This window comes from Anolis carolinensis, chromosome 5 (assembly GCF_035594765.1).
Source record: "Anolis carolinensis isolate JA03-04 chromosome 5, rAnoCar3.1.pri, whole genome shotgun sequence".
Classification (NCBI taxonomy): domain Eukaryota; kingdom Metazoa; phylum Chordata; class Lepidosauria; order Squamata; family Dactyloidae; genus Anolis; species Anolis carolinensis.
In genome coordinates this window covers 133696758-133723986 of record NC_085845.1, presented here as the reverse complement: position 1 = coordinate 133723986, position 27229 = coordinate 133696758, and the positions used below count along the sequence as shown (strand labels likewise).

General features: G+C 39.6%; 1 protein-coding gene across 5 annotated transcripts in view; it reads right to left on the bottom strand.

Annotated features, from left to right (window-relative positions):
* grm8 (glutamate metabotropic receptor 8) overlaps positions 1-27229 on the bottom strand; it is a 713612-nt gene that overhangs the window by 316583 nt on the left and 369800 nt on the right. For all 5 annotated transcript variants that reach the window (XR_010006674.1, XM_062982302.1, XM_062982304.1 and 2 more), the window contains exons 4-6: positions 11290-11425; positions 9816-9970; positions 6883-7020 (exon numbers count right to left, since the gene is read on the bottom strand). Coding sequence is in view for 4 of the 5 variants with exons in the window: in XM_062982302.1 (XP_062838372.1) it covers positions 6883-7020; positions 9816-9970; positions 11290-11425 (429 nt within the window). In the remaining variant the exon portion in view is untranslated. The remainder of the gene's footprint in view (positions 1-6882; positions 7021-9815; positions 9971-11289; positions 11426-27229) is intronic.

Below are 27229 nucleotides of genomic sequence, written 5' to 3'. Positions count from 1 at the left end.
GCTTTTTCTGTCTTTTCTTTGGTCTTTGCTGCCTCTCGGCCTACGTGGCCGAGTTTCCCCCGATGCACCGCCTCTCTCTTCTCTCTCGGCTGTCGTTCTTTACCCCTTTATGCGAGTTTGCACCGAAGCCTCCTTTGGGGCGACGGCCCCTCTTTCTTCCTGTCTGGGAATCGTGCCGGCCAACGGTGGCCGGCCTAGTATTTTATAGTGTGGGCCTTTTTGGCGGTGGCTTTTTCTGTCTTTTCTTTGGTCTTTGCTGCCTCTCGGCCTACGTGGCCGAGTTTCCCCCGATGCACCGCCTCTCTCTTCTCTCTCGGCTGTCGTTCTTTACCCCTTTATGCGAGTTTGCACCGAAGCCTCCTTTGGGGCGACGGCCCCTCTTTCTTCCTGTCTGGGAATCGTGCCGGCCAACGGTGGCCGGCCTAGTATTTTATAGTGTGGGCCTTTTTGGCGGTGGCTTTTTCTGTCTTTTCTTTGGTCTTTGCTGCCTCTCGGCCTACGTGGCCGAGTTTCCCCGATGTACCGCCTCTCTCTTCTCTCGCCGGCTGTCGTTCTTTAGCCCTTTATGCTATTTTGCACAGAAGCCTCCTTTGGGGCGGTGTCCTCTGGTTTTTTTTCTCTCTCTCTCTCTCTCTCAGGGATGCGTGCCGGCAAACAGTGGCCGGCCCGGCTTAATGTATGGGCCTTGTCGCCTGTGGCTTTTTTCTTTCTTTTCTTTTCTTTTCTTTTCTTTTTGCTGCCTCTCGGCCTACGTGGTCGGGTTTCCCACGATGCACCGCCTCTCTCTTCTCTCGCCGGCTGTCGTTCTTTACCCCTTTATGCGATTTTGCACAGAAGCCTCCTTTGGGGCGGCGGCCCCTCTTTCTTCCTCACAGGGAAGCGTGCCGGCCAACGGTGGCACGCCTAGTATTTCAACGTGTGGGCCTTGTCGGCCTACGTGGTCGACGTGTTTCCCACGATGCACCGCCTCTGTCTTCTCTCGCGGCTGTCGTTCTTTACCCCTTGGTGCAATCTTGCACAGAACCCTTCTTTGGGGCGGCGGCCTCTATTTCTTCCACTCAGGGAAGCTTGCCGGCCAACGATGGCCGGCCTAGTATTTCAGTGTGTGGGCCTTGCCGGATGTGGCTTATTATTTCTTTTCTTTTATTTTCATGAAATCAGCGGGGGAGGATGGGCGGGTTGTGTTTCCACAGAACACCACTCAAAGAAACAGTTAGCGGTATCCTATACTGTTCTAAATTGCTCGACAACATAATGATAGAATCATAGAAACATGGCACCAAACATCATATAATCATAAAGCTAGAAGAGACCATCCAGTCCAACGCCATTCTGCCATGCAAAAACAATATACAGTAGAGTCTCACTCATCCAACACTCGCTTATCCAATGTTCTGGATTATCCAACTTATTTTTGTAGTCAATGTTTTCAATATATTGTGATATTTTGTTGCTAAATTCGTAATTACTACGTAATATTACTGCGTATTGAACTACCTTTTCTGTCTAATTTGCTGTTAAACAAGATTTTTTGGGGCTTAATTTGAAAAATAACCTAATTTGCTGTTCAAAAGGCTTTTCCTTAATGTCTCCTTATCATCCAACATATTTGCTTATCCAACGTTCTGCTGGCCCGTTAATGTTGGATAAGCGAGACTCTACTGTATCCAGAAATATCTGGTGCTGTAACCGATATATCATTTACCGTCCCGGAATACTAGCCAGATGGCCCATGAATGGTCACAAAAGTCATAGAAATATGGTCACAGAAGTCATGGAATAATAGAAACATGGTCCCTAAAGTCATAGACTCAAAGAACCAAGTAACAGAATCATCCCAAAAGTCCTAGAATCCTAAAATGATAGAATCATAGAGTCATGGCGCCAAACATCATAGAATCATAAAGGTAGAAGAGACCATCCAGTCCAATGCTATTCTGCCATGCAAAAGCAATATAACACTCTTGCAGGCTTCATCATTACTGGATCCGTCCTTCAGGACTTTTGCAAACGTTGGATGTGCAATGTTGCTATTTCATCCAAGGCAGAAATTCAACTCATTCTTGGATGGACAAACAGAACCACAACTGCTAACGTTCCCTTAAGGCAGTGTTTCTCAACCTGTGGATCTCCAGGTGTTTTTACCTACAAGTCCCAGAAATCCCAGCCATTTTACCAGCTGTTAGGATTTCTGGGAGTTGAAGGCCAAAACATCTGGGGACCCACAAGTCGAGAACCACTGCCTCAAGGGAGAAACTGTGGCATTACCTCCGAAGTTAAAAAATTGGAAAAACCAAACTCTTCCTTGAAAAGCTGTGATTGTCTAGACATGTGGGGGTTAAATCTAGGGCAAAGGAGGGTAAAAATAGATGGGAGGGTCCAATGTGAAAGGTTTGGAACCCCTCCCCTTATATATAAAACAAAGACTCCGCCTCCAATATGTGGCATTCAGTGTGTGTCCACACCAGGGTAGAATTGGCACCATGCTCTCCAGATCAGCCATGCACGTGCCACATTATGCCCCTTCCATGTTCAGGGAGTTTGACAGATGGAAGGGCTATCTGAGCCTTGCGAAAGTGGTTACGGAGATCATCGCGGAACGCAAGAAGGTCCCATTTCCATCTCAGAGTTGGGACACAATGGAGTACGACATGCAGCTAGTCCTCAACGAGGACAACTTTGAAACAGCATCACAATGGGTTAATGGAAGCAGTTCCAGCAGCAAGAGCTCCAAAGGTAGTGCCAATGGCCAGGCTTCCCAAAACAAGGAGATTTGCAATTTCTGCAAACACAACGGGGAATCCAAGCAGGTCTATTCGTCCCACCGGCTGAAGGGGATGGACGGCACCGTGGAGTGCCCCATCTTGCGCAAATACACCTGTCCGCTCTGCGGTGCCACGGGCGAAAAGGCCCATACTTTAAAATACTGCCCACTGAGCCAAGGGAAGAGGTCGCTGTATCGCAAGTGCGGACGTAACTCGGCTGGACGCAAGGTGAGGAGATAAGAAGATCAGGAGAAGACCGAAGCATTTATTCTTAGTTTTAGTTTGACTTTGTAAAAGAACAACATTTGATTTCGAGCATCATTAACACTCTTTACATTTCCTCCCACTTTGTTTCAGGTTTGGAGAATGGAAGCCCAATTCTCTTAGACTACATTTGTGAGTCCAGAAATGTTTTTTTATGTATATTGTTGCCTTCTTTCACATTTGTTGTACCTAGGTTAATTATATTGTGTTTCTTTTAGATGTGTCAGTTGCCTAGTGTGATGACTCATGGGCCCTGCAGTCCTATTCCTGACAGTATTGTGGCAGATGAGGAGGAAAATATGGAGTTTTCCCCAGATTTCCGGTCGGAGTCAGAGCCTTGGCAGCTGCCTGAAGTTCTAGTCCAAGAACCAATTAAACCTGACCTTGGTGGGAACTCTCCCCCTTATGGGAGAAAACAGGCTTACACGACTGATAGAGGATCGAGAGAAAAATTTAGAAGTAGTGCTCGCCTTGCTGCCAAATATGCCACTGATTAGAAGTATTTCCCCTGAGAAAATACGGGGAGTCTTGCACCTGCAAGCTGGTTTCCTTCGCTCCCTGTTCTCTAGGGAAAGTGATTGTTGTTTGGGGAAACGAGACCCAATATAGGGAAATTGCGCGAAGGATTCCTTGCGGAGTCAATTCGTCAGCTCCTGGAGAGAGGTCATGTGTGTGTGGACTTCGAATCCTGTTCCTTGCCTCCTGAATCTAGTTCCAAGCCTTGTCCTCGTCTCACGGATTTACCACAGATCTTGTTCCATGCTTCAAGTTGCTTTGCCTTTAGCCACAGCTCCAGCCACGTTCCAAGTAACTTTCAGCCTTGTGTCAAGCTTCATTGGATTCAAGACTTTTTCTGTTTTCCCAACGCTTTGCTTGGCAAAGCGTGTGTTGCGGTTATTGGATTATAATCTTTGGACTCTAATATTTCATATTGGACAATAATCTGCTGGACTATATTTGGCCTCATTTGAAAGGTCTGCTTCTGAACTTTATTCTACACTTGTTTTTATTGACTTTATATATTCCTTTAATAAAGATATTAGATAGAATCTGGCCTCAGTGTATGGTTATTGGTGCCCAGCAGCCTAGATCCTGACACCTTGTATCATGCTTTTTTATACATATAATCATGTTTTTTACATATGTAATATCACGTTCCTTTGACATCTGTAATTGCCTTATATCATATTTTATATTGTGTTTTATATATGCAGTTACTTTACATGTTTCTTTTATGTATGGATGTATAATTTTTACATGTTTAATTATATTATTTGCAACTATAATTGCCTAATATCATGCTTCTTTTATATATGCAATGACATCATGTTTATTTAACGTATATAAGTGCCTTATATCATGTCCGGGTTATCATGTGTGTCTCCAGAGGGATGCAGCCCTATCCTTTGCAGGGAAAATATAGAAATATCTTCTAAATGGCTACTGTCTAGAATTTTGTTTTGTAAAGAAAGGAAAAGTTTATATGCTATTGGAAAGAAAGATACTATTTTATGTTTAAATTTTGGAAAGGAATAGAATTGGTTATTATTACTGTGGTCTAACCTTCAATTGTTTGCAAGTTGTTCTAAAGTTTGGATCGTAGAGTTTAATAAACAGAGTTTATGGTTTTGGCATCAAAACTGTTCATGTTGTGCTTAAATGGGATTGAATTTTCTTTAATTTGTGGCCCATAATAGGCTGGTTATAAGCCTGATCTGGAAGGCAGCCAAGGCAAAGACCATTGAGCTGCTGAACTTGCAGACTGAAAGGTCCCAGGTTCAAATCCCGGGAGCAGAGTGAGCGCCCGCTGTTAGCTCCAGCTTCTGCCAACCTAGCAGCTTGAAAACATGCCAATGTGAGTAGATGAATAGGTACCGCTGTGGCGGGAAGGTAATGGCACTCCATGTAGTCATGCCGACCACATGACCTTGGAGGTGTCTATGGACAACACTGGCTCTTGGGCTTAGAAATGGAGGTGAGCACAACCCCCAGAGTCAGACATGACTGAACTTAACGTCAAGGGATACCTTTACACACACACATATGCAGGGACTACACCAATTTAACAAAGTTTCAGCCACAAGTAGAGCAATGACTTTCACAGTAAAGACAACCCAATTTAACAGGAAATAAGACTTTCAAACCAGGAACAGATTTCTGCAATTATTAAAAAATGGTTCATTATAAAAGCTATGAAAATTTGCCAAAAATCAGAGGATAAGGGAAACGTTCCACATTTTGGTGAGCTATCAGTGTTAAATGTGTTCTACCACTGTACCAAGTTTGAAGAAGATCACTCAAAAAATGAGGGCGGGAGAGCCCCCTAAGTCCCCCCCCCTTCGGGCTGTTTTTGGGCCACCGCGCATGCGCGTCCGCCATTAACGAATTAATTTAGAAAATAACGAATTTTCGTTAATTTCGAAAAATTTTGGGGGCCAAATTCGTTATTACCAACAAAAACGAAAAACTGCCCCCTCTAGTTTTGAAACGAGTTTAGAATCAAATTTTTCATGGATCGATCAAGCCTACTGCAAACATATGAGGGGAAATTCATATATAAAATTAATGTATATAGATAGATACACATATAAAGGTACATAGAGACTGCAAAAGCTTGCAAGGGGTTAATGCCTATATATCTGTAAGAGAGTTTAACAAATATATCAGGGGAAAATGCTTTCATAAGATTAATGAATATATATTTTTCTTCTTCCTGACTTGCAAGGGTGTCTCTCTTTTCAAAACATTCCCTTGCTTAAGAGCGAGGGAGGTTTTGCAAAAGTAAACACACCGATAAGGGAGGATAAGAGAGAAATACATCACATATTGCAAGCAATAGCCTGTAGGCTACATTGCCGGCCTTGACCTTGACCCGATTATAAGCCAGGGGAGGCTTTTTCAGCTCATAAATAAGGGCTGAAAAACTCGACTTATCTTCGAGTATATACGGTAGTAGATGTTTGAGCTAGAAAGGGGAGGTGGCAATCCTGTGTGATTGGGCTGATTAAATTTTCAGTCTTCTTTCATGACAGAACCCCATGAAATGATACCCAAAGAAGTTGATTCCACCCGCTTTCCCCACAAATGGGATGAAGTCCTTAGTCTTCCCTCTGCTTTCACTTTACACCTATAGTTTACAAAATTATGATTTTCCTATGAGTTTTAACTACTAGGTATGTTAGATAATACATTAGAAATTCTTAGAATAATCAGTGCTTACATTTTAATTGCTTAGCCACAGTATGTCAAATCCCATTAATGAAAATTATGTTAAAATATGAATATTATCACCAAGCTAGATTGTGCTAACATTGTAAAGATTGCAATCCAAACAACAAGTAATGCTGGATCTGCACTGTCATATAATCCAGTCTCCAAATCCAGAATATTTTATTTGAACTGGATTGTATGAGTTTACACTGCCATATAATCTGATTCAAAACAGATAATCTGGATTCAGAAACTGGATTACATGGTAGTATATATAGGGCCTTAGTCAGCACTGCTGAACTCAGTGACGTTCAAATCTGAGAAATATAGCCTATTACAGACAACAGAACAGAAAAGACTTTTAGGAACTCAATCAAGGTATTAATTCTGATAAATGTAAATTATAAACTAACAAGCAACAGACTTACAGCAATTACAGGTTTCTTCTCCCAACCTGATTGTCAACACATCATTACAAAATGAATGAACACATGCATGAGATTAGATGATTTCATTAGTAGAAGCAAGCATAAATTGATTTAAGGAACTAACCACCTGTTGAAGAAGGTGTAATTTGTTAATAAAATCTTTTCAAGAGATGCAGCAAACACTTTGGGAAGAAGATATACATTCAAGTAGTTACCTGTGCATTTCTTTATATTGCTATTTCTTTTTCCATGAGAACCCAACTTGCATCCAAAATTTTCTTCCCAGAATTCTGCAAACCACACATTCCTTCTGTTATTTGCCAGAGTTCTGCTTCTAAAATACCTGTCGAAACCTAGATTAAAAATACATACATACACAAAGAAAAAGCATTGAAATTCATTTTAATGAGTAAAGTGAAATTCTCATGGGTTGGCTTGGAGGTTTTTTTTTTAATATCAAACAAATCTGTGTCATATTACAGTAGAGTCTCACTTATCCAAGCTAAACGGGCCGGCAGAAGCTTGGATAAGCGAATATCTTGGATAATAAGGAGAGATTAAGGAGAAGCCTATTAAACATCAAATTAAGTTATGATTTTACAAATTAAGCACCAAAACATCACGTTATACAACAAATTTGACAGAAAAAGTAGTTCAATATGCAGTAATGCTACGTAGTAATTACTGTATTTATGAATTTAGCACCAAAATATCATGATGTATTGAAAACATTGACTACAAAAATGGCTTGGATTATCCAGAGGCTTGGATAAGAGAGGCTTGGATAAGTGAGACTCTACTGTAATTCTTTATATCAAAACCAGACTGAACATTCAGTAAGATACAGTTGAAGCTAAGTCATGCCTACAAAAAAGAACATCCCAGCAACTATAGACCATGGTTTGCCACAAAAGGAAAAAGAGTAGCTCCTCCTACTCTCTGTGCCTTCCCTTTCTAAATGGCTGCAAGAAGTGAAACTTTTCACTTACGTTTTTGATTATGTCACTCACTTCTGACAGTTATATAGTCAGTCTTACTATGGTTTATTTTAAACAAGGCAAAATAAAAATGGACAAAGAAGATGCCTTGCTTCATCAAAATATACAATTATCTTTCAGTGCACAAGATAATTCATATATCTGGTCTAGTATTGCCAACTCAGACTAATAGAAGCTTATTAAAGTTTCAAGAAGAATTATTTCCTAATCCTATCTGGTAATCTCTGCTATTCCCTAATAATCTCCCTTCAAAGTACATGCAATCCTGCCTCGTTTCTACAAACAGACTTAGGGATACCTAAGAATAATCATTGTTTAGGGTTTGGATATATTAAACTAGGATTAATTTAAAACAGAAGTGGAAGCTCCCAATCTCATTTTTATCGTCATGCTGGAAGAGGAGGAAAAATGTGTGAATCCAAATCCAGGACCAACCCAACAACAGTAAGAAATGGTTCTTACTATCTAATACATTGATTTTTTTGCTGGGAAGTATAAAACTTACATTGTGCATTTATGCAATTCACAAAACCTGTTATTTATTTAAAAGAAGAGAAGAAATAGTGCTAATAAGAACAGTAGTTGTGGTGATGTGATGGTGATGAACCTATCAATCTAGATATTGGGAGACATTTATTAGATGAAGAAGGATTAATTGTCATGGAAATTAAGGTTCAACTATTAGTGTGATATATAGCCCATTTTAAACATATTCTACATTGTGTGAACAAATTCAAAGACTTGCTCTGTTCTGAGTGGCAACAGATCTCAATGATTTCACAATGGACCTTGCTCATTGGCTGATCATCTGATTGTGTTAACTGGGTATTTTGCCATTGAGCTATGTTATTCTTCCATATGAAAATGTAGCTGTGCTCTTTGGTCTAAGTGAGTGTAAGTGAGGTACTAATTAGTTCTTCAATGAGAATTTTATATGCCTTTGATTTTATATGTTTTAAATGTACCTTGTCGTATTTTTTGGTGTACTTTGGGCTTGGTCCCCATGTGAACTGCACCAAGTCCCTTTGGGGAGAAGAAGAAAGTTGTTGTTGTTGCTGCTGCTGCTGTTATTTACATACTGGTGATGTGATTGACTCTACCTCTACGCAGGCATTTTTTCTTGTTGTGTGTAAAGCAAAAAACTGTGTAAAAGGAAATTGATAGCCACATAAGACCTGTCCTCTAATATCATATACTCCAGAGCAGCATTCCAGATCTTTAGATATTGAAAGGAGAGGGCTGAAAGTGTATCTGTAATAATGCCATGGTGGTTACTAACATGATGACAACCTAGTGAGAAGATCTAGAACAGCAGTTCTCAACCTGTGGGTCCTGAGATGTTTGGGCCTTCAACTCTCATAAATCCTAACAGCTGATAAACTGGCTAGGATTTCTGGGAGTTGTAGGTCAATACACCTGGAGATCCACAGGTTGAGAACCACTGATCTAGAATGTTGCCAGGGCTTACTCATATGGCTCACACCCAGAGCCACACACAAGTGCTTGTGGAAGGCTATTTTACATGTCATAATAATGTGTATTATGAAATAGATATACAATAACATTAAAGGATATTTTCTTAGCAGTTTAACATTCATGCTAATGGTTTCCACATTCATTCAGTTACTTCAAAATGTGGACAAGGATGGTTTGTCCCACTTCTGGACATAAGCAGTAGACAAATAAATTGTCAGAAGGAAACTGCCAATGGAGAAGAGGTGACAGCATAGGACAGATCATTGCAGGAAATGATGTGATTGGTGAATTAAAAAAATGGGCAGGGCTCTGGGTAGGACAAGGCATCCCATATACAGAAAACAAGGCTTATAAATATAGCTGGCTGTAGATATTCCATTTTATTTTGCTTTGTCTCAGAGAAGTCATAAATTGGAAACACAATGTAATCTGCTTCAGACAACTGGCTTCAGAAAGCATTTCACTCAGTAATTATACATGAGGGAATTAAAAGATAATGCAGCTGAAGGAAACACAAGACAAGTATAATTCAAAATCTCTATAGCCATCAGGATACCATAAAAGAGGGCTTAACACACTGAATTCCCTCCAGCACTGAGCTCAAAGTAATATAAAATTTGCACTTTAAGGATTCTAGTATCTCATTGTCACAAGAGTCAATAGGATAATCCTACCGTCAATGGAAGCTCTTTTGGGCAAAATGGTGACTGCCCCTTCTGCAATCTCTTCTTGCTGATAAACAGGTGAGATTTTAGACCCCCAGCTGTCTGAGCCGATCCAAAGGAAATGTCCACTTTGATTAGCTCTCCTGGCTGCTTCCAATATTCTCCTGTAAAACAAAACAAGAGACAAAAACAAGTGGTCCTTTTAAAATGTACACTGAAAACCATTTCTCATACAAGATCCATAAAATGAATTGCTTTTATGGAGTTCATCAAACATTCTTTATGACAGAATGAAGTATCTTCCTTCTCGAAACAGGGTACAGCTTCACGTCTTTAATATGATAATATGGTAACATGGTAATTTGCATCAACCTTTCCTCCTTGCTCTTTTTAACATGCTCCCATATATCATTCTTATTTGCTTCATTTCTTTCAGTGCCAAAAGTTACAAGAGTTGCAAGTGAAGTTCTTTCAAGTCAGGAAGGAGTACAAACTGTGTACTCATACTAATCCACTAAAATGACAGGTGTTTTTTTTCAAAGCCACCCAAACATCTCTCAGTGATCTCACAAAAGATCTTAAATCAAAACCTGATCCAAAGGAGAACCTCTTGTCCATGCCTGCTGACTTCCAAAACAATGCCTGCAAAAAGGACCTTGCAACGTTTGAATGACAAAGGAAATATGTGGAACATCCCTCCCACCTTCTCTGTCATCCTGGTGTTAGTTTTCTACCCTGACCAACCATAAAGAAAGTGATTTCATTATTCCATGAACATTTGATCCAAATGTCAGGCCCTTTCTACACTGTCCTTATATACCAGGATCTGATCCCAGATTATCTATATATCACAGATTATCTGGCAGTGGGGACTTGTATAATCCAGTTCAAAGCAGATAACCTGGGATCAGATCTTGGGATATAAGGACCGTGTAGAAGGGGCCTCAAAGTCATGAAGACAAATATTCATTTTTGTCTATCCCTCCATACCATCTCTATGGTTCATCTCACACTTGTCCTTTCCTGATAGCTAAGCAAAAAGATGAGAGGACTTCTTTTTGTAGGGGAAAGAAAATTGTTGTGACACCATCTCAGAAAAACAAAAATTGATGGTTATGTTTTCTCGAAGTGATCACATTCTTTTTGAGGAATAAATTAGATTTTTCTAACTTCTCCCCCCCGCAACTCCCCAAATTTGGATATTTACCAGGATAATTCAAGCAATGCTTAGGAAAACCAACTGCTCTCTAAGCCACCAATTTGTCATCCATGGCAACCTAGAAGTTATTAGATTTCACTACAGCTTATATGAGATATAAAAACAACATTTTGTCTTCCCGTCCATCTGAGGATTGCGGGAGGTTCTATATTAGCATCAAACCGGAAGCTCATTAAGACAAGCAGTATGTGTGGAACAAAAAATCACTCTCAACAAGGTGCACATCGTAAATAAAGGGTGCTGGGGGGGGGGGGGGGTACATACCTGATATCATCTTCATTGGCGAACATGATTACTGCCCGAGCATTCGGTGTCTCCATCAAGCGCTTGATGATCTTATCAAATTCTCCTGGTCTTGGTTCACGGGGGATTTTCAGAGACTGAGCAATGCAAACACCACCTAAGGATTGAAGGGGAAATAAAAAAGGAAAAGCTAATTGGTGACAAGCTATAAAATATACTTGGCACATTTCACCATTTCTAATTTACAATGAAAACAGCACAGTGGCTTTATGAGAGACAAGCGAGCCAGAAATATTTAGAAATGCAATCTTGTAACTGTAGTACGCCCACCGCAATCCACCAAAGTAAACCTTATATGGCAGCCAAATATTCCAAAGGCCTCAGGTTTTTAATAGAATTGTAGACTTGCTTTTGTGATAGAAGAAACACTGTGTATCAAAAGTTTCCTTGGCATTTCTGTCACGTTGTGCTGAATACCTTAACTTATTAGACACGACAATGAGAATGTGTTTCATATAAAAAAATTACAATGGGGACAGTTGGGCGGCAGTGAGCTTGTATGCTTCTCTTGGGAGCCATAGCCTTATCTATTCCAATTGCTAACTACAGCAGTTTAATTAAATTGCCTTCGTGATTTAAGTATCTTATTAAGGTTGTGTTCGGTCATCAATGAAAAAATGGGATATTACTCACAGGTGAAATAGCATGGCAGCAGTCAGGGGGAGTAGCAGTTTTGATGGGAGCCTGATAGTGCATTGACACTGTAGAATTAATGCAGTTTGACACCACTTTAACTGCCAAATCTCAATGCTATAGAATCATAGCTACAGGGTCTTTCACATTTTCTAATAAATAGTGCTGGTGCCTCACCAGACTCTAAATTCCAGAATTCCATAGATCTAGCCTTCACAGTTAAAGTGGTGTCAAACTGCATTAATTCTGTAGAGTAGATGCAACCAGTGAAAGACACTCTTTAGTGTCTCCCTTTACATTTTCCTTATCTCCCAGAAATCGATTGAGTTTGCATTTACCTAAAGTCTTTTGCCTCAGAAATCTGCACCTTTTCAAGATTTATAATGGGGTTTGACAAAGAAAAATGCACATAAACTTCCAGGAACCTTTGGCAAATGACTGTGATTAAAATATGTCTTCTTTTTAATGTATAATACTTCAGTTCAGTGTTTCTCAAACTGTGCTCCTCCAGGTGTTTTGGACCTCATCTCCCAGAAATCCTAGCCAATCTACCAGCTTTTAGGAGATGAAACTGAAGTTCAAAACATCTGGAGGAGGAGCACAATTTGAGTAAAATAAGATGTATATTAGGAAAATACATTCCAGCATTTTGAAAACCTGGCCACACTTATTTCTAAATAAAATTGTTCAAAATCCTATAAAAGACCAGGATGGGGGGAGAACATTTGTAGGATCATGGAAAATAAAATGAAAATGCGACTGGTGATTTCTTTTATCTCAGCTTACCAGATGTGAAACATATAAGGGCATTAGCAATAGATAACAGAAAAAAACAATGCAACAAAAGAGAAGAATACATTGAGGGAAACGCTGTCACAGATGCCTTTTACATTTTAGCCCCAGCCTGGGTTCCACTTCCACTGTGTACATTGGGACTGCATTCCAAAAGTTAGCAATGAAGAAGACAGATACATATCTAACTAGCTTAGTACTCCTTCCACAGTGCTGAGTAATTTTAAGAAATGTAATTAAAACAAAACTCCAGAGAGCATTGTCATCAAGTATAAAAGGTCTCCAAGATCCAAGTGTCAAAAATCTTCACACTATGCTGACACCCATGTTAATATTTAAATATTTTGCTGACAAAATGTGGAATGGGGCTAATTAGAAATGAGAATGGGTACACAGTTTCTATATGTGGACCATTAGAAACTATCCAGCTTACTGGAAAAAGAAGTACAGTGTTTCAATAAGACCATATTTCATGTAATACTGATATTAATACAGCAAATTTATTCTAACTCAATGTGATGCAAAGCAGAGGTGGGAACTGTGTGGTCCTCTATGTGTTGCTGATCTGCAACTTCCAGAATTCTTCACCATTGCCATTATTGGTCAGGACTTCTGAAAATTCAGTTGTATCTAGAGGCCACATAATTGGAACCCTGGCTGGAAAGAAACTTCAAACATTTGAAAAGTCTGAATCAGCTCTCATATTCAGACTTTTAACAACTGTCTCCATATTTGTACTCCAGCAAAGAAACGATTTAGAATTGATTTTACCAGAACCTTCTACTCATTAATGAATAAACTGGAAGGTTACTAGCAGTACAAAATGAGAATTCCAGACATAGGATTATTAAGAAGAAAAGTATCAATAAGGAAACTGGCTTTATAACGGCTTGATATATTTATAACGGCTTGGTCTATTTGCAATACTGTATTCTCCATCTCAAAAGATATTGCTTATCTCAATACGGTGCTGAAAAGGCCAACCAAAATAATCGATGTGGGTTTTGCCTACTTATAAAGCAACAAAAGAAAAAATGGAGTCATGAAAAGGAAATGTTTTTAGATTTATTTAGCAAAACAGAAGAAATTGCAAGGTGTAAAGACATCTAGGGTCTATCCTATAATCATTTATCTGGCAGTAAATCCTAATGAACTTTGATAGACATCATTCTGAGTAGGTAAGAACAAGATTACTTTGTTCAAAAAACATTCTAGCTAATATTTTTCTGCTTCAGCAAGCTGTTAATCACCAGTGGAAACCTTTTAAGTGTTTGTAATAATCTCCCTGGTGGTGGCACAGTGTGTTAAAGCGCAGAACTGCTGAGCTTGCAGACCGAAAGGTCCTAGGTTCAAATCCCAGGAGCGGAATGAACGCCCGCTGTTAGCCTCACTCCTGCCAACCTAGCAGTTCAAAAACATGCAAATGTGAGTAGATCAATAGGTACTGCTCCAGCGGGATGGTAACGGCGCTCCATGCAGTCATGCTGGCCACATGACCTTGGAGGTGTCTACAGACAATGTCGGCTCTTCGGCTTAGAAATGGAGATGAGCACCAACCCCCAGAGTCGGTCACGACTGGACTTAACGTCAGGGGAAACCCTTTACCTAACCTAAACAATCTCTTTATTATGCAGACTTCATCAGATGGACTGCCAGAATTGCCACGCATCTTGGCAAATCTGACAATGCCCATCAGGGCATGTGGGGAACCCGTTGACCCATGTCCTGCATTGCCCAACTTACTTGTGACCCCATCTCATGGGGGGAAGCATAGGCCACCAAGCTTGCCCCCATTGATCCAGTACAACATGGGAAGCCTCCCTTCATCTATACTTTTGGAATGGAGCCCCACCAGAAGTAGCTTGATGTCATGGAATGGGAGCCAGCGGGCTCCATCACAAAAGTATAGACAAATTAGTGCATGCCACCAAAAAGTACCCAATCTGATGAGGTTGTAAGAAGATCGATAGAAATTCTGTCTGTCTCATCTACCTCCAGGTTTACAACTGGTGTGTTAATACAATATTGGTCAATCAAAGGGAGGCAGGCATGTATCATGGAAATCTCCTCCATAATCATAACAAGAATGTTTTTGAAATAAAGTCATTTTGATGTCCCAGAAGGAGTGAAGTCAACTTCCAAATCCTTTGAACGTTTTATGAATTAACAACCTGTTTACAGATTTATTAAGCAAAGGGATCAAAGAGCTGTAGCTCAATAAATCCAAGGCAACAAGAAAGTGAAGTGATAAACATAAAGGCCAGGAGAGGAAAGCTCCTCATTTGACTTGAGATACTCTATATATTTCAGAGACTTATCAATCACATGCAATGTCCTCCACATTTTTGAGTTTAACTATTGCAGATTGGAGTATTTGCAGATAATTTGATCTGGAGATTCCTAGAGATAATGCTTTCTCAAATTAAAAAGTAGAATTTTTATTCATTTTTTCCACTTGTGCCAAGGATCTTCCAGTCTAAGGCCCAGTGAAAGTGGAAGGCTTGTTGTATATTTCATATATCATTGTCTGTTTTCCTAGAATTCCAACAAATGCATTTGAATTGAATGAACCATGTTTCAAACATGTTGGTGACTGCACCTGCATTGCCTTTATGAAAGCACTTGGCACTGGTTTCTATACATGACATTTCCACTTGAGATATAATTATTCATTAAATTTGTTCTCAAAGGAATCAGTAAACAATGTTAGGAATTCATATCCCACTGCAATGAGATTTTCTAAAACTACAGTTTTCAAGCCATTTGAAGCTTAGAACCTATTTTGTGGAAAATTTGCATGTGTACTTTTTGTATATACTAAAATAGCATTTTCTGTGCAAGAAAAAGAACATGCCTTTCTACATAGAAAAGGTTGTAGTTGGGGACATATTCTGTCCAAAATGCACATGCAAAAACTGTCTGGTGAAAATTTTGCACAAAATAAACCTAAGTGCAGAATCTTGTCAGACTAGACTTTTTTTGTTAATTACCTGATAATGAAGAATCATGTCTTTTAAAAAAATCATTTTAAAAAACTCAACATTTCTTTTTCTACCTCTCATCCCCATATGTCTTGAAATCTCTGTAGCTTTATAGCGGTAACAAGTTCACAAGTACAGTTTTTGGCTAGTGTAATTTTATGGGTTGTCCTAAGCCCCTGCTATACTGCCATATAAAATCCAGATTATCTGCTTTGAACTGGATTATATGGTAGTGTAGATTAACTACTTTGATCATCTGGATTATATGGCAGTGTAAACGGGACCTTAAATACCACAGAGGACATTGGTCTTTTTAACTCATTGATGGCTACAAGTCTTTACCAGCATCTGTCTCTAATACCCTTTCTTGGAAGTGCCATGAACTATGTCTGCAAATATAAACTTGCAAAGCATTATTCTACCACAAGACAATTCCCAACCTACCTTCATTTTATCCTTCTTTGCTCTTAATGTAATGTTGATAGATTTCTGAATTAATGATTTAATTTTAAATCTACTTATACAATAGGGCTGTGCAAAACTTTGTTTGTAACTCGTTTGTCATATCTATTTCGTATGATTCATACATATGAAGTGATATTTAGAAACACGAGGGGCACCCATGCAAAAAAACCTAAGATTTAAAATAGTGACCTATGACTTTTGGATGATTTATATAAGTCTCGTATGTGATTCAAGGTCTCTGTCATGGGAGACACTTCTCCCCCCAAAAGGGCTTGGTTAGGTTCCCCAAAAGGGCTCCAAGGAGGATGGTGAAGCCTGAAGTTGAGGGAGAAGCCCTGCTCTTTCCCCAAACAGGATAGCGAGGGGGGGCCAGGCAGGCGGTAAGGAGAGAGGATCCTTGGCTGTATGGCCAGACAAGGAAGAAGCCCCTCTGGCACATGGGCATCGCATTGAGGTTTATATGAGGGCAGACCCAGTATTCTGAAGCGAGCAAAATTCTGGGAAATGTAGTTTAGGGTGGGGCCTTTTGAGTTGTCTGCCACAGGGTTCTCACCTTCCCACATGACATTTCCCAAAAATTCTGCTTACCACCATGTGCCTCCTTCCCCTTCCTGAATGTTTTGGTGGGGAAAAAACCCATGTTCATTTGCTAAAGGGATTTCAAGATAAAAGAGGATTGTTGAGAGTTGAATCAACCCTGTGAGGTAGGCAAAGTTGAGAGGCAGTAACTCCAAAGTTTACCTAGTAGGTTTCCTATTATTATTATTCTCATCATCATCATCATCATCATCATCATCATTTCAAAGTCTGGATGGGCATCTGTTGGGGTGCTTTTACTGTGCTTTTCCTGCCTGGCAGAAGGGGGTTGGATTTGATGCCCCTGGGGTCTTCCAGTGAAATAGTACTCTTAAGTTTATGTTGGTTAAGTGGATGTAGAAATCTTTCTGGAACTTGGGAAGAATAATGCCCTGGTTATGCTGTATAATTGAAAATAGAAATTCAAAGAGATAGCTCTTGTAGTTTTTTTTTAAATGTTGTTCATTAAAACCTTTTTAAATTCCCCAAAAATCAGTGATTGAGTGAAACATTATGAAACTTTGGGGGGGGGGAGTAACAGTGGTAAATGTGTTCTACCATTGCAGCAAGTTTCCTCCCAATTGCTCTAAAAAAATGAGGGAGAAAAGAGCTTCCACTCTTGTACAATTACTTAAGGAAAATAACAGAAAATGTGTTATGTCATTATAGTTACAATATGGACTCCTAAAATATTTTAGAAACACTTTAGAACTGATTCGCCACCACCCGTAATTTAGTAATGAGCACTGAAACATTTTTTTTCATTGATCACAGAGGCCTATTATACAATGCGTTAATTGTTACTGTGTTCCTTCCATCTCAGCTATTTTTTCTGACCTTGACCAATAGCTCTTGACCAACATTCATTTAGATTCGAGTGCCTTTCATGTCACAAGCATTTCTTCCAGTACCTTCAGAAACTTTGAAGCTGAGGCTTTCATGGTGTCATACATTTTAAAAGACAGGTTGACATGAATGTATTTAAATAATACTTGAATAACAACTTTACCTTTTCTGACACACAGTCAATCAGATAAAGAGATCAGCTATTTCTGAATTAATGGGGCTTCAAAACTGACAATGTATGCTTTGGGAAATACTGAACAGATGTACCATCGTGTGTGTATTTTTTTTTGTTACCCAAGTATTCAGATCTCTGTGAGAAAAAAAAAGTATCTGAAAAGAACATTAAGCTTTCAACCATCCCCTAAAATCATCCAGGCACAGGAAAGAAAACTGATTCTTAAGGAAAAGTGACAGAGGAAGGACAATATGTTACCTCATAAATTTCACTAATAGAATTTTCAGCTACTGCTAGTCATGCAGTGGCTTTTAAGAAAACCATTCTCCTTGCATGTAATAGACCCTGAAAAGTTACAAATGCTTATCTATTATATACCACATTCTGCCATCTATAAAGAATTGATATCTTTAAAAAAGGGGGAAAAAACACAGCCCGCAATATCTGAATAGTTGCTTCCAAGAGTTAATAGCACAGGAAAAACACCACTTCCATCATTACAAAGGTTCATTCAATCATACCCACATTGGGCATCTTAGTATCTCTGTGTTGAAGGATGTCTTTGACACTAATAGGAACAAATCAAAATGCACTTCAGCCTTCCCACTACATTCATAATAAATTCTGTAAGCTCTCGCCTGACAAACAAAGCAATTGCTTTATCTCTTTATCTTTCTGCCACCCACCCTGTGTGTTCAAAGCAAGCAGCTGCATATTGATTTACAGGAAGCAATCAAAGGTCAGCATCATGTAACAGGAAAACACTAAGCACTATATTTAAACAGGGCTTGTAGACCTGATCTACAAACACACATGTTATCACAGACAGTAAAGAGTAGCATAACACCATAGCAAGAAAAAAAATCAAAAGATGTATTGCTTGAAGGGGGCACTGGAAGGAATGCATGGGTTTAGAAGTCAACCATCTTCAACTTGTCAAGGCTATTGTTGTTGTATGTCTTCAAGTCACTTCTAACCTATGCCAGCCCTAAAATGAGCCCATCATGGGGTTTTCATAGCAATATTTGTCAGGTGGGGGTGTTTTTGCCTTCTTTGGAACCTGCCCAAGATCACCCAGTACCCACTGGGCTTGACCAGGTAATTGCACCTTGCTCTGTAGAGACATAGTCCACCCCACAAACTATGACACTATGTTGACTCTCCTGGGATGGTGGGAGGAACTTTACTCTATATACTTGTATTTAAAATGATGGAAAAAATCTTTGCATTAATTTTAAGTACAGTAGAGTCTCGGTTATCCGAGATAATGGGGCGGGACCAATCTCAGATAACCAAACTCCTCGGATTGCTGAGAGGCCTTATTATCCCTCCCAGCAATCCGGTTTAGGGAAGCGCCCATGAGTGCTGCTGCCTAGCAACACTCACGGGCGCTTCCCAAGCAGCGAGTGGTTGCCGAGGGACGGGGCTCCATCCCTCGGCAACCACTGAGCCCAGGGAAGTGCCCGTGAGTGCTGCTGCCTAGCAACACTCACGGGCACTTTCCAAGTGGCGAGTGGTTGCTGAGGGATGGGCTTCCATCCCTCAGTGACCACTCAGCCCAGAGAAGTGCCTGTGAGTGCTGCTGCCTAGCAACACTCACAGGCACTTCCAAGAGGTGAGTGGTCGCTGAGGGATGTCTCCCCGGATCTCCCCCGGCCAGACCCTCCAGCAAGGGCCTGGCTGAGGAAAACCCACACTCTTCGTCTCTCGGAGGGACAGGCCCTTGCTAGAGCAAGGGCCTGTCCCTCCGAGAAATGCCCCGCGCACCTTGGATCTCAAGAAAGTAGTTCAAGAGAACAAGAAAGAAAGTTCAAGAGAACGAGAGGGAGAGGGAGGGGTGCCCTGGTGGCGCCTCGGATAATACAGAGGCTTGGTTAACCGGGGCTCGGTTAACCGAGACTCTACTGTATACTGTGTCATTTTCTTGCCATGCTGCAAATGGAGCTAATACTAACTATTGGTTTGCTTAAACCTAGTTCAGCAAGATTCTATAAATGGTAGAATTCACTGCCTTGAGATAGCCATTTAAAAGGTAACATAGATGTTCTCTATGTAATTCTACTGCAATAAAAGCTGTGGGTGGTCAATGGCTAAGAAACCACACAAAGGGTCAGGATGTTGCCTTTTGAATTTCAGCTTTGCCACAAACCACTATTTCCTAACATCAGTTACTGTGCAGGAATATATTTCTAATACTCATATATCTTACTGAGTAGCTTTCAATGTGATTTCTTTGAAGCTATTTTAACATTTTAACTAGAAAAGCTGTCTAGCTTAGGGGACACTGGAAACTATAGCAGTCAGTGACTCCCATGCTGGTGGGGCAGTTAGTCCATTCCACTACAGTAGAACCCTGACTTAAGAGCATCCTAACATTGCTTTACCTGGGTTTCACTTTGACATATGAGTAGCATTTTCAGAGGTAGCGCCAGAGGGAGTGCTATTGCCAAAGAGTGCGCTAGCACAAGAATGAAGACTTTAGGGCTCCAATGCCTCCATGCCTCATGGTCTTGTCCACTTTGGGAGATTGTTGTCTCCTTCACTCTTGTCTGCTTTGAGGAACTTTGGGTTAGTTGATTTTGTGTGGTTTTTATTCCTGGTATGTTTGGCTTCATGAAGAGAGAAAGGGGGAGAGAGCAAGCAACAGAGGGAGACTGAAATTCTGCCTCTTCACTTTGTGCTTTGTGCTTCCTTGCAACACCTTTGTACTTCTATCATTGTGTCACAACTTTGTGCTTCTACTATTTTGAATTTGATCTTTCTTTTTCTTATTATTGTTCCATGTGAATGTGCAAGTTTTGCCTTGCTGTTACACTAACCAATATGTATTTGGTTGCCTCAAATGTGCTTCCTTGCCACAACTTTGTGCTGATACCATTTTAAGGTTGATCTTTCTTTTTTATTGTTCCATGTGAATGTGCATTTATCCATTATTTGATATTGGTAAAGTATGTAAAGTACATTTTCTTATTTAAAAACACATAACAAAAATGAGGTGGGGGTAGGTGGGCTGGAACTGATTAATAGCATTTCAGTGGGAAAATTCACTTTGAGATAAGAGCAATTTGAGTTAAGAGCTCGATCATGGAATGACTTAAGCTTTGAACTCAAGGTATCACTGTACTTGGTTATGTAGCGTAGAAGAAATTGCCTATAGACTGGCAGGTAGTGTGTTCAATAGGATATGTGATGTACTCCACAGTGATGAATGGGGATTTTCAGACAAAAGGAAGGCATCTTCACAAAAGAAATATGGTTTCAAGAGTGCACATGCTGTTCACACTGACATGTTTTAGCAAATGACATTCTATGCATGTAAAAACTGAGAAAACCCTATATAAAGGGAGCTGTAAATGAAGCGTCTTCTTTTTCAGTGGCACTCTTATGTTGTGGAATCTTGTGGAGGAACCAGAAAGCATTCCTAAAATAAATAAGTTCACTTTATCTCAGCTCATGATGTTATGTTTCTTGGTAGGAGACTTAAACAGAGTGGAAGGTGCAGCCTGCAGACCAACTCTCCTCGGCGGCAGCCACACCCCTGCTGCCCCCCCCCCCAATGGCCTGCAAGGAGGACATGAAAAGGAGGGCAGGAGACTTTGGCTTCTCCAGAGTAGAAGGTGCAGCCTGTAGTCCAACTCTGCTCGGCGGCAGCTGCACCCCCATTGGTTGGTCCTTGAGTGGCGACCTTGGCCTGCCCATAAAGCTCACAAATGACTTGGGCTGTGGGCTTTTCCACAATCCACTTATGACACCACAACTGATAAAATTTATGTTCCTCTGGACTTTTATCAAACTGATCAGTAACCAACTGCTATCATCAGATAAGATTGACCTCATATCACATTTACCATCTCCCAAGAAGGCCTAAACATTTTTACCGTCCCCATTCTGGACTCAATCTGTACCTAAAGAACTTTGTGTCTTGTGGGATGGGGCAGCAGGGAGGGTATAAAAAGAAGGGTTGAAACTCTATAGAGAAGAAGATGGGAGTGGTGGGGGGGGGGGGAAGAGAAGGGGCCTATATTAATTGCTGCAATAACAAGTTTCATGTTTATGTCTATGTTTGATGTTTTTATAGTTTTAATGGTTTAATCTACAGTTATATGTTTTTGATTTAGATATGCAATATAAATTTGTGTGTGTGTGCGTGTGTGTGTGTGTGTGTGAGAGAGAGAGAGAGAGAGAAAGAGAGAGAGAGAGAGAGAGGCATTGAATTTTGCCATGTATTATGTTGTAAACCGCTTTGAGTCCCCCCAGGGGTGAGAAAAGTGGTATAGAAATGCAGTTAATAAATAATAATAAATATACTTTCTAGAAAGATTTTATTCCTTCCAAGATCTCCTTTAAAGCTGGAATCAAAATCTAGAGTGAATTCATTGCTGTACTAAGATGGGAGTCAACACTGATTAGGAAGACCATGTGACATATGAAACTCTGTCTAGGACTTCATCAGATACACTTTTGGCTTCATTTCCATGCACTGCGAAAACAGAGCCCCACTGGAGTCCCACTGAGACCATTACATTACGTAAGGGTACTTCTGGTGCCAAATGTCCATTTTCAGAAGTCGGGTGTTACCCAACTCCAAACAGCTTAAAATGGGGAAAGAAGGTCAGATGATGGAGAAACGATGTGGGATTGCTGGCCATGGCAGAAGATGGGGAAAGTTGTAAGTACAACAGTTGAAGTAAGACCGTTTCCTCCACTTTTCCCTACTTTCCCCAAGCTCGTGGGATCAAGTTCTAAGCCCAACCATTTATCACTGTCTAATTATTATGGATGCATAGGCTGTCTGCAAATTTTATCACCCTTGACATATCAAAACAATCCATTGGAAAACAATGTCAACTGCCTCAAAATCTTTCATAAAGATTGAAAAGATTAGCACTTGTTTCCTCTTTGCATGTTTTTTTTTCCACAAAAGAATGGCCCATTGTGCAAAAAGTGTTATTCTATGCGAAATACAAAGTGTATGGGTTTTGTTCACAAATAATTTTGTGAGAACATACCACAAAAATGTGCAAAACCCTTATAAGCTCATCCAAAGGAGAGGACACTTAAAAAACAACATGCTCACACACAAGAATATGACAAAAAAAATCCTCATCCTTAGTACCATAAAATGTGAACTATTATTAGAACACCTTTGAATCTGTGGTAGAGCTGAAATATAAATTTTATTTTGTTTAAAAGCCTATGCAATCCATTGTATGAGTTTATTTTTTACAAAACCATCCAGTTAGCAAATGCCATTCTATACATCTATCTTTTCTTATCCATTAGGAGAAAAAAGCACTCAATACCACATTTCAAATCTTAGATTAACTAGATGGATGAAAGATTGTTCCCATCCCTAATATCTGTAAAGTATATGCATTTCCAACATGCATGTCATCACACACGCTTTGGGCTCTTTTCAAACAATAAGGAGCCCTGTAAAAATTGGTTATTCTTGTGATGAAAGACATCTATATATCTATAGTTATTTATGGCCACACACTATCTCCCTACTAATCATAATGTAAGTGAGGACAGCATAACAATTTATCCTGACATTCAATGGAAGGCATGAAAGGTATGCCTTCAAACTATAAACTATTTGTGTTAAAGGCACAACTAGTGACTGTTTACCCAACCTGGAATTCTAATTTACACAACAATACATTTCAAGTAAAACATGTGGTTCCATGTGCACACTGAAATGCTAAAACACGTGGTTCCATGTGTACACTGGGATGCACAGAAGGACCAAGTAATTTACTGAAACAAACCAAAATTTTCACATTCACATGAATCCATATCCATAGTGGAGTGCACATTAATCTTTGCTCTAGAGCAGCATTTTAAACTATTTCCCCCATTATTAGTCTGCCTCCAAAAAGCTCTTAAACTCCAAATTCTGATTTATTATTTGATCCTTCTTTATAAATAACCAACATAACTGCACTTGCCATTTATCAGTGGATTCCAGTGCTAGAAATGAAAGCAAGAGCACTGAAAGATCTAAGTGCACAGATGATAAGTGTGTGGCTGTTGTTTTTCTTCTTCTGATAAGATTCATGCTCTAAACCTATTTCAGTGCCAGGCGTAACTTGTTTCCTCTCCATTACATTTGTAGAAAGCAGCACATCCGTGTAATTCACTCAACAGCATTTCAGATTTTGAGCATTACACTACTGTCTGGGACTGATATTTTTTAAAACCCATTTCATTTATGAACTGACAAATGTATCGTGCAAATACTGTAAAGGCATTTCATCTGTCGGCTGTGTATCAGAATAAATATTTGTTACAATGGATACAGCAAGCTGCACTCCTATATACGGTTACACACCCTTAATTTCCACTGATCTCAAAGCACTCAAGAATAACCATAAAGTGAAATGTGTATATAATCCTGATCATTGTAATCATGTAAACAGGCAGGAAACTGTAAGAAAGTAAGGATTGAAATGTCAGAAATAATTTTAATTTTGAACACTGTACTTTCACTTCTATTAGCATGGAGCTAAATATTTGTTTCTTTTGTTGCTGAATAACTTAAGGTATCCCAATTGTCTATAATACTTATACAAACAGATTTTGCTATCAGTGAGCAACAATGCTCCATCAAGAATTTGTAGATCATGAAGATACAGTTTTATTAACTCAGATATAAGTTCTGTGTTACAGTATTTCAATATTTCAAGACAGCGATGGAAAAATGCAACTTGGTAACAGTGTGAGCATAATGACCTGAATCTTATTTTAGTTGATTGAACAGGTGTGAAAAATGCAGATTAATTCACAATCTGATTTGAATTTTAATATATTTAATATTTGTTGGATCAACTTTTAGGATTAGTACTTATTTGGAAATCGCAACCCAATTATTTTGACCTAGGAACTAATTATTGGGTTGAAGCCTTAGATCCCATGTCACAGTAGTAAGTCATACTTCATCTGGGGTAACAACACATTGACAGACATTAACATCTGCAGTATTTGAAAAGCACATGAAAACATAATAGACCACAATGAAAACGATATTTGTTCATTTTTCAGGACTTAGTATTACGACCTCATCAGATGGGGTTTTTTTCCGGTGGCATATGCCAATTAAGCCCTAGATCATCCATGGGGCTTACCGATTCTCATTAAGTGATATGCAGGAACTTCAGGTGGGGCTCTGTGGATTATCTAGAGTGGAGCCAGTGTATGCTGCCATGACGGCAATACAAGAGAATTCCTGTGTTGCACAGGAAGCAGTGAGGGGAAGCTGTATGGTTGACGTCTCCCACTGTGGGATCAGCTTCTTCATGAGCTGGGTGATGCAAGGCATGGGTCAACAGGTTCTCCATGCCCCCAAATGATGGTTGCTGGATTAGCTACAACATGTGGTGATTCCAGCAGCCCATGTGATGGGGATGTGAGTATAGAACTGCAGTTCAACTCAGAGATATGCCAGCTCACTGTGATGATTGCTAATGCCTTGTTTGCTGACTTTCCCCATTTTGGGGGGTTATTTATTAGTTTATCCCAATTTCCTAGAAAACATCAAAAAGGCTAAACTCTTTATTTTCCTCCACTGACAAAACCTCAACCATTTTTGGGTTTATTCTTCTAAGGCTTTAAAATGCAACTTTATTTGAAGGATGGAAAACCTTCTTTTGGAGTCCATTAAATATGGAAAAACATTGGAAAGTTTAAGTATGTAATTTGCAGAAAAAAATAGACATTAAATGCAAAAAAAACCTAACATTTTGAGATAATGTCACATCTCTTAAAAAAAAAAACCTTTAAAAAGTCATTTCAAAATATGTGTTTACAAAGATGCTCACTTAAAGAAAGGGAACACATCTGTATCCTCCTTCAAAGCTTAAACTACAAAAAGTACTGCTCTCTTTGGAAATAACCTGAATGTTTGAAACGCTACCTGTGTTGCAAATGTAGGTTGGCTGATCCTGCAAATGGCTGCAAGATTTTCAAGAAGGGATGTTTCAGCTGAAAAGGGGCAGTGACAAACATAATCCAAAGATTGCCCTGCTCCCAACTCATTGCAAGGAATGGGTTCGTTTTCGATTTAATGCAGACATGATATTTCTTCTGCAAATGATAACCTAGGATTGATGTTACTTTTTCTGTATAATGAACAGTATTTACTCATGCTCTCTTTTCCCTTTTTAGGTCAAAAAGTGCCTGGAGCACAGCAGCTGGTATGAACCTCTCGTTTCTCCCGATTTGAACCACAACTTCACTGGCCCCTGGAGCAGAAGAAGAGCCACCAGAAATATCTCCATTATGCCTGGGCCCCAGTGGCTAGTAAGCATCCCTTCCCCACCATTGTTCTGGCCACAAAGGGAAGAAAAGAGCAGTTGATGGCCTTAATCCCTATTTACAATCCCCTTTTCCTTGTGTGTTTAACCTCATTTAGAGTGTAAAGAGGGTATTGTCAAATTATCAATTTGTAAGGTGCTCTGGGAGACTTTCCGGCTGAAGAACTAAGAATAAATACTTCAAACAAATCCACAAGCCTTAGGGGACATTCTGAAGGGATGTTTTTGAAATGTTAGTCTATTTTCTTAAAGATTTGGGCATTTGCAGGACGGAAATAAGCAGAGCCCTGTTTACATTCAGCAAAGTAGGCTGCTAGTCTAGATCTGCTTTGCCCAGTCCTGTCTGATATCATTCAAATAGGGCATTCTCGATCTTGGTGCGGTCATTCAGGTGATTGCAGCATCCCAACATTGTTCATCTCATTGGTAGAAATTCTCCCCACCCAAAAAAATGGCACTTTATCTCCGATAAAAAGTCCCAAACATAAATATAGCAGCAAGGTGAGTTCAGTTCATTTACTGCGTCTGCTTGAAAATATGGCCTCCAGCTGTCTCCTGTTGCCAGATGTACAAGACATGCCAATTTAAAGGCTTTCATTCCAATTATAAAAACAATGTGAAAAGCTGCTTATTTGATTCTAACCTCACATTTTTTTAAAAAAAGGAAAAATGCCTTCATAAGCAGGTTTAGCCCTCTATGTTTTAAGTTGCACTAAGACACTAACAGGATTAAGCATATTTCTAATCACAGCATCAGTTATTATAAATAGTCCCTAATTTCCTCTTTGTAGATCAGAAGTAAGAAGTAAGATATAGCTCATTAGAGCTGCAAATGACTCTTGTTCTTATAAAAAGTAGACAAGATTATGTCAGTCCTTGGTTCTCAAAATAATGCAGTTTCTTACATTTTGGAAACAAATTTTTACTCCTTTGCCTGAATTCTCAGGTGCTGAATTTACCTCTATTATTTCTTAGAAATAACACTGATGTTAATACGACAAAAGGTTCTCACGGCATGGTTAGTGTGCTCAAGGCAGGGGCAACAAGCTCTACAACTGCAAAATAACTACCAAATAATAAAATAGAGCAGGGGTTCCACAGAGAATTCTTTGTTTTTA